The sequence below is a fragment of the Mus pahari genome, chromosome 12 (genome assembly GCF_900095145.1).
Source record: "Mus pahari chromosome 12, PAHARI_EIJ_v1.1, whole genome shotgun sequence".
Taxonomy (NCBI): domain Eukaryota; kingdom Metazoa; phylum Chordata; class Mammalia; order Rodentia; family Muridae; genus Mus; species Mus pahari.
In genome coordinates, this window is record NC_034601.1 from 79,925,802 (window position 1) to 79,934,636 (window position 8,835).

Sequence of the window (8,835 nt, forward strand, 5' to 3'; positions counted from 1 at the left end):
GGGGAATTTCCTGACCATAATGGCAGAGGCACTAATTAAATAGTCATAGCATTTGTAGCATAAATACATTTCATTGACTCAGACATATTAAAAAAATGAGTTCTCCCTTAAAGGAAAGATTAAAGGAGTTAGTTAACTGCAATTATATAGATAATTACTGAGGTCCAGACATGCAGATGAGGGAGCCCACATATGGAAACAATGATTGTATAAGAAGCCACACCCATTGCTGAGAATATATAAAGGTCCCAGGAAAGGAGTGATTTTCAAACTCAGAATCTTCTCTTGTACTCAGCTCAACTTACACCTGCCATCAACATGTCCTACGGCTGCTATTCTGGAAACTTCTCTTCCCGCTCCAGTGGAGACCACCTGAGCTACCCTCACTCCTCTTGTGGCTCTTCCTATCCCAGTCACCTACTCCAGAGCACTCGCTTCTGCCCCTCCAGAACCTGCCATCAGGGCTCCTCTCTCCACAGTGGCTGTCAGCCGAACTGCTTCCAGCCCATCAGATGCCAGACTTCCCATGTGGTGCACAGCTCCTGCCAGAGGCCCTGCTACAGCCCCAGAGTCTCCAGTGTCTGCAGTCCCTGCAGAACCACATATGCTGGCTCTCAGAGCTTTGGATCCAGCAGCTGCCAGTCTCTGGGTTATGGGTCTAGAAGCTCTTACTCTCAGAGCTGTGGGTCCAGTGGCTTTAGACCCCAAGGGGTCTCTTCTCTGGGCTATGGATCTGGATTCTGCCACCCATCCTATGTGCCCTATAGAACCTGTCAGTCTCCTTGCTACAGACCAAGCTGTGGTACTGGATGTGGATTCTACTGATCTTTTTAACTTCCAGTCTTGTTGACCACTATCACCCGCTCCTGGGTCCCTGGCCTTTGTTGTCTTCCTTGGGCTGGGAAGAATTGCTCTCTCATTCCCTGACTGCCAATTCTTCACTTTCTCTCTGACCTCAGATATTGGCTTGTGGGTGTCCTTTGAGAACTTTGTAATTAATCTCCTAACTCAAAAATAAAGCCTGCATTGCAAATGAAATTTATAGTGCTGAATTTCTTCCCAAATTTATGAATACTAAAATTTCAAGCTAATGAATATACTGATTTGATATTTATCTATGCTTGCTTTTTGAGTTATTTATTGTATGCTTGCTTTTGTGGTTGTGAAACATGAAATTGATTAGCATTAAATGAACAACATGCATAGAGATTCAGGTTTTGAAGTTCTATTAAGTTGTGTATTGGATAAATACCTTAAGTGCCTCAGTTAGTTTTCTTAAGAACATCAAGTAAAATGATTCTATATGAAAGTATAGATTCTATTATTCAAATCCCAGATGCAAAAAAAAAAAATAATTCCTATTAGTAGTGAATTCTCAGGTCTATGCCAACTGGTCTACCTAAGTTATGTAAGACAGCAAAAGAAAAAAATGTATTTAGATTTTATGGCTATGGGTTCCCTTGTGCACTGACATTAAATGTTTCCATTGTAATGTCTCTCCTGGGCTCATGTCCTGAGTGCCAGTTTAACATGATAATCTCTTTAGAAGGCTGTGTAACCTTCTTTATTAAGTTGAGGCCCACATCAAAGTGATACCCTTGAAGTTGACTGGTCAGCAGTAGTGTGGACTCTGTGGTCTACATTTCCATGCTTTGAATTCTCATCATCTCATACTTCCAGCATCACAGGTAAAGCCACTCTGCTCTGGTTCCCTATGATGGACTTGTAATCCTATGAAATGGTGAGTCCCTGTGAGTCTTCCCCATGCATTGTACTGCCAGTTATCTGGAAAAGAAACACAGAGGAAATGAAAATGACTACATCAATTATAGAGAACAGTACATGTAGACGCCCGCCTCGCCAGCAAGGAAGACGCCACAACAGGATTCTTCTGCACATGTTTATTGGGAGAGTTTGATTGCGAAGGCGAAAGACCCTGAGCCCCGGAACTGGCCCTGGTTAAATAGACTTAGGAGTGGTGTGGCCATACCTGATTGGTGTTGCTTTTAGTCCCTCCTTTGCATGCTCTGGGATGAGCTGTGACTTGGCATGAAAACCCTTTTGCACATGCGCACATTGGTTGTTTACCAGGACNTGCGGGCAGTGTCCAGCGGTAGCCAGCGCCATCTTGTAATGGTGTTATGTGGCTTCCCACAAGTACAGACTTTCCAAAATGTTAGGAAAAGAACTGCCATATGATTCAGCAATACACTAGAAGTAGAAGAATATACTGATAAAAGATTGTAGAAAAATGTGATACCTACCCATAGTCAAATATTAGCCATTAAAATGAGATGGTCTCCTTGAGAAAATATGGATTAAAAGAGACATAGGTATGTTACAGGTTATAAGACAGACTCAGAAATCGAATGAGCTCACCCACATGTACAACACGAAAAGATTGCTCTCACACATATTACTTAACCCAGTTTATCTGTCATTCTCTCATTCCATATGGTTCTCATTGCTTGCTTCCTAGTTCAGTCCAGTCTTTCTTCTATTGCCTCCAGGGTCTCCCTCCCTCTGCCTGCATCTCAACTTCCCTAAAACTCTGTCCCAGCCTCCTCCATGGTTCGTTCATTCTTCCTTCATTTCTCTCTCTCTCTCTCTCTCTCTCTCTCTCTCTCTCTCTCTCTTCCTTTTTATTATATTATATTTTATTTGTTTTATGTATTCACCATTACTTTTTTAAGACACACCAGAATAGGGCATCAGACCCCATTGCAGATGGTTGTGAGCCACCATGTGGGTGCTGGGAATTGAACTCAGGACCTTTGTAAGAGCTGTTGGTGCTCTCGCTATACAAAAAAGCAGCATTCCTTACTCACCGAGCAAGCTGGGGAAGGTCTTGGTCTACAGGACAAGTTTCCTTTCTTTTAAAGGCAGGTAAGGAAGTGGCATTTACATATCCAGCTAGCCAGGAGCTGAGGGCTCCCCAAAACAATTGAAAACGAAAGGTCACCCTATGAAATTTAGGAGGACCCTACAAAATGTAGAAGGGCACACACAATTAATGATAGTAGCCTATTTTTTTTAAAAGAGTGTTCTCTTGTACTCCTTTAACAACTCAAAGGAAGATTTACCATGCTTGGCAATATGGAGAGTTTGTTAGTCTATGACTCGGGGAAAGAACACTATTATTACAACTTCATTTAAATTATTTATGTATGTATATACATATGCTTCTATATTATACATTTATTTTTGGATTTAAATTCTGTCCAGTAGTAGGAAATTCATGCCTGGGACTGTAAACCTAGACAATTGGTCATAGCTAATGGTGAAGTCATGGTGGCTAGAAGAAAACCTATTATTGTCACTTTTCCTAAATCACTATAATTCCTAACTGCATTAGAAAGACTATCCTTATATAAACAAATAACTGTAGTTCTCTCTGTACCATCAAGTAGGTTTCTTTTAGCAGTAGACAAAAACCATAACAGAAACTGACAACTGGCCAAAAGACAGAGATCAATTGACTGTGGGAAGCCGATCCCCAATTGAAACATCTACCATACAACCTCCATGCCCGAGGCTTCTGGAACATTGCAGGAGAAAGGCAGAGCATCACCACTGGAGAAAGGATGGAAGTGTTTAAGGGCCAGCAGAACAGGATGTCTACTGTGAGATTATGTCTATTATCTATTACAAACATCTGATCTCCTGACATCTTAACAACATGGCTCTAAACAAAGCTTTCACAGAGACAGCATCAGTTGATATGACATCATAGATTAGGAAAATCTCATAAGGCCCCACATCAGGCTGAATAACTACAGGCAATCCATGGCTGCTGAGAAAAAAAAATTAATGGTTAAGGACCTTGATAGGTTATCCAATACCAAGTAGCTAACCTCATACACATATACATACAACTCATACTAAATGGACTTTGCAGGTTGTATTTATAAATGTATACATGTATGTTCCATAAAATTAATAATTAAAAAAAAGTTATGAATTGGAAAGTACTGGGGGGACACAAGAGGAGTTGGAATGAGGGAAAGAACCAGTGGTCTTGACTCCAATACAGTGTTCGAGTATTAAATATATATATATATATATATATATATATATATATATATATATATATATATAAAATTGTGTAATTAGATGTGAAATTTTTACTCCCTATAGTTTAAAGACCAGAAGGAAGGCTTTGAGTATTTTAACCAGAAAAAAACGTGATAAATATTTGAGAATATAGATGTTTTCATTGGAATGTTATGCAAAGCATACATTTAAAAAACATGGTAACATTAACATGTGTAATATTATGATTTCATGTAGCAGTTAAAATAAATTTGATTTAAAAGCATACAAAGAAGTCATTTCTATCATTTGGAGCCAACAGAATGGAATTAGAGTATATGATAGTAAATAAAAAGACCAGATTTAGAAAGACAAAGAGTATGTTCACTTCTATACGGAATCTGAGCATGATGATCATAAAGAATCTGAGAATGAGAAGGTGAGCAGACTCTAAGGTGAGGAAGAACACGAGGAAATGGACGATAGCTTACACTCTGACAAACTGAAAGACTCCCTTTTAATGATTCATTGCATTGAGAGTAACCAAATTTTATACATAAATTGTAAAATTAAACAGCATGTCCTTTTTGGATTTATTTAAATTATCACCTAAGTAAAGATAATGAAAGTACTGCCATTTGTATCATTAGAGGTAAGCATTTGATGTGTATTTAAATAAAAATATTTTTTCATGGTAATCATTTATACACCAAGAAATTTCTGAAACAGCTGTGAAAATAGACAGCTTTATATAAGGTCCCCCTAGCAGATAAAATAGATGATTCATGAAATTTCCTATGAATGCCCTTCCTTCTTTGTTCTATACAGCTGTATTATTTATTCACTGTTGTATTGCTGTGAGGAGACACTATGACCAAAGCAATTCTTTTAAAAGAAAGCATTTAATTAGGGGTTTGCTTACAGCTTCAGAGGGTTAGTTCATTATCTTTATGACAGGCAGCCTGTCAACCAGCTAGGCAGGCATGGTGCTGGAGAGGTAGCTGAGACCCTTACATCCAGATCCCACAGAGAGCTTGGGGGTTGGGGGGAGTGTGTGAGAAAGAAAGAGAGGGAGAAGGAAGGGGAGAGGGAGGGAGAGAGAGGGGGGGAGGGGAAAGGGGAAGGGGAAGGGGAAGGAGGGGATGGGATAGGGGAAGGAGGGGATGGGATAGGGGAAGGGAGGAGGAGGAGGAGGAGGAGGAGGAGGAGGAGGAGGAGGAGGAAGAGAGAGGAAGAGAGAGAGAGAGAGAGAGAGAGAGAGAGAGAGAGAGAGTGTTCACCTCACCTGGTGACTAAACATGCAAATAGAGGAGTCTATATTTGGGGGAGAGGTGGTTGTTTTCACTCAATCCACCCCAACAGTACTAGAGAAATACAAGTCGTATAAGCATGTGAGGGGCATCTTTTATAGTTTACATATAAAATGTTAATAAGAAGCACTGTAAAATGACAGCAATGTCTACCCTGGATCAAGACTCAAAACAACAAAACAACATACAATCCAAATTTAAGAAAGTTGTGTCTGAATTCCCATTCTTAATACTTAAGAAGCTGAGGCAAGAAAAAAGCTGTGAAGTCAAAACTATCCTGGCTATATAGTGAGCTTCAGAAACATTTTAGGTTGAGTGAGACCCTGTGTCAGAAAACAGAAACAACAAAAAGGCAAAGGTAAAAAATAATGATAATGTTATTGAAATATGGAACCAGTGTTTTTAGTCATCCAGAAATGGAAAAACTCACCAATCGCTGTCTGTCTTTTTTCACTTCATCTGACTCATCATTCATATTCAAAGTGGTATTCAAGTGCTTTGTTTCAAGTCAGAGGCCTTCAGTCATTTTGCTTTTAAACAGTCTTTCTCATTTATAGTATGACCCACTATGTCTCTCATTCAATTTACCTAATGTTTTCACATTACACTAAATTCAAGAATCAATAGATATATATAGTAATATAAGCCACAAAAATGTATTTTAGACATGGAAAATCATTGGTGGCAAATGGAAAATTTTTGTTCAACTTAAATAAACATGATGACATTATTGCAGTCTCCACTGTAGGCATAAACAATCATTTTCATAATATAAATAAATACCCGGCAAACCTTCACCAAATACAGTATAGAGATAGTCATTCTCATGACTGGGTAGCATTAAAGGCATAGATGAAGTAGCAACAGTTCTCATATAGAAACAGCTAAAACAATACATTAAATTAGCCTATAAAAATAATATGAGAGTGCAGTTTATCCACCACTTCAGAAAATGTATTGAGTGATATATTTAGAAATGAAAAATGTAATGTCACATGTGATAGCATAGACCTCCAACCGACTAAGCCATCTCACTCAGCCATCAGAGTCTTGAGGGAGGGAGTAAATATAGAAAAGAATAAGACAATTAGACAACACTGCAACGTGACCCAGCCAGTGCTGAAGCTGAGGCTGGTTTATTTATTTTTTTCTAGTCTGCTCTTTTATCATTCTAGGTAAATGCAAAGAGTCTAGTCGGCCCTAAGGCGTAAACAGAGTAGTTAAGGAACAAACAAAGCATAAACAAAGGTCCCATGATCACTGTACTCAAGAGTCTTAACAAGACCCATCAAGATACAAAGAACACACTGCTCACCTGTATTCACCTTGAGCCTACTTTCTTGTTGTCCTAGCCCAATGTCAAATTCCTGCCAAATTCCTAGAGTTGGCACCAAAAGATCTCCACATCCAAATCCAACCCAGCATTGGTCTGTGAAGGCTGGAAGATATTGATTTAGAATAAATTTTGTTAATTAAATATTGAGTTCTTTGAAAGAAAAAAAGAAAGAGAGAGAGAGAGAGAGAGAGAGAGAGAGAGAGAGGAAGGAGAAAAGAGAGAAACTCTTAAGCAATGTAAAAGGCCACACCTACGGCTATTACCATAAATGAGGCCTAGTCCAGAAGATGCCATTAAACTCAGAATCTTAGTTATATCCAACTGAGCTCACACCTGCTCTCAATAGCACGGACAGATGCTGTGTAGACTTCTCATTCCCCTCCTTTAGATACTGCTTGATCTCTTCAGGTTCCTCCACACCATTTTCTGCCCCAGCAACCAGGTCAACAACACTACCAGCTGTTCTGAAATAACTAAGACAATGCCATTTTGTTCTAATTCCATTTTGTAGTTGCTTATACAGTTCTCAGCCCTTTACGTCCCTCCCCTGAACAGGCACGTGAAGTGCAAACTTCTAGTTTCTTTGGGAAGTTAGTTATGTCAAATGATGCTTTTCTGGGGCACACAGGTGAAAGGATGTTTTGGAAAAGCAGACACGTGAAAGAATGTTTTCCTGAAGCAGACACAGGTGAAAGGATGTTTTGATATAGCAAACACGTGAAAGGATGCTTGATGAAGGAGTGTAAATATGATCCCCACAGACAGTGGGAGAGGAGCATTGAACCCTGGTTTGTTTTCTTTATTTTATCTTGTTCTATGGAGCAATGTTTAATATTGCCATACCTGTTAGAGAAATTTTATAAAATCTGACAGATTGGTATATTTATCTTAAGCTTCCAATATTTTTCCCTCTCTAAAACTTCAACTTTCTGTCACTTGGTTAAATTACAAAACAGACTTTATGTGAATCATGTCAAGAAAAGTATATAGAACATTCCTTTCAAATATGGAACATTTATGTTTTTTGAGGAAAATATGAAACTAGGAAAATAAAAATAGGGAAAATTAGGTCCTATGAAGAGTTTGGTACAAGTAAAACTCTTTCTTGGATTTAGTGTTGAGTGGTCAAAGGGGAGAAAATACTCGTTAATGTAAATATCTTACCTATAATTATCTTTTATGTATGTGTAAGCAGCAAATAAATTATCCTCTGTAAAAATGAATTATGATCATGGAACATAACTTTTCACCTTCCTGGATCTAAAACTTACATGAAATATAGCTGGAAGGATAGGTATTTTGATTTAAAACTTATATTTCTGGTTTAATATTTCAAAGTTTATTTGTAAATTCCATTTTAGAATTTTATGTTGTGATTTGTACATTTCATATAGAAGTAATGAAGTGATAAAATTAGTAGTGTATTAATTGGGTTTATAGTTAGTTGCAAAAAAATACTACCTTTGTACACAGATAAAAATCAAACACTTAATTTCTTTCTTCATTAATTTGTTGACCTTTACAGGAATTATGAGAAAGAAATTTTGAGAGCTGCACTTACTTCACACAAGAGATAAAAGAAAACTCAAGGGCCATCAGCAGTTCACAGCAGGTCTCAGTCCAGAGCAGAGATTGCAATCAAAGACTGGAGAGAAGGGGATTGGCAGGAAACATCAATAAGAATGAATAAGAAGAATTTAAAAAGTTTGAAATAAAAGTTGACAAGCTAGAGGTGTGTAAAAATATTTGTGAACAACAAATTAACAGAATTAAAATTAAATGTTGATAGCATAGACCTAAATAGGAAGCCAACCTAGAGCTATAACTCAAGTACACAGAAGCTCTCAGAACATACCTGCTTGTCGTCCTTTGCTTTAATATTTTCTATTTGACCATTCTTAATTCACTTTTTAATTTGTTTAAATATTCTCATATATTTTATAAAACTCCAAATGGCATGTAAATTATATAGAGTTACAGTTCTTTAATATAAACATGCATGTTCATGCCAACTGTGTAGTTTATTATAATGTAAAATATGTATCTGCATAGTTAATAAAAACCTTGCAGCACACATGACAGATAAGGTGTTAGAAAATATAGAATGTTTCCCTCCTCCTCCTCCTCCTCCTCCTCCTCCTCCTCCTCCTCCTCCTC

At 37.9% G+C, this 8,835-nt stretch overlaps 1 protein-coding gene across 1 annotated transcript; it reads left to right on the forward strand.

Annotated features, from left to right (window-relative positions):
- Nucleotides 1-296: 296 nt before the first annotated feature.
- LOC110330148 (keratin-associated protein 13-1-like) lies at nt 297-1,038 on the forward strand. The gene has a single exon (XM_021210105.1). The coding sequence runs from the start codon at nt 319-321 to the stop codon at nt 823-825; it is 507 nt and encodes a 168-aa protein (XP_021065764.1). The 5' UTR covers nt 297-318; the 3' UTR covers nt 826-1,038.
- The last annotated feature ends 7,797 nt before the right edge of the window (nt 1,039-8,835 follow it).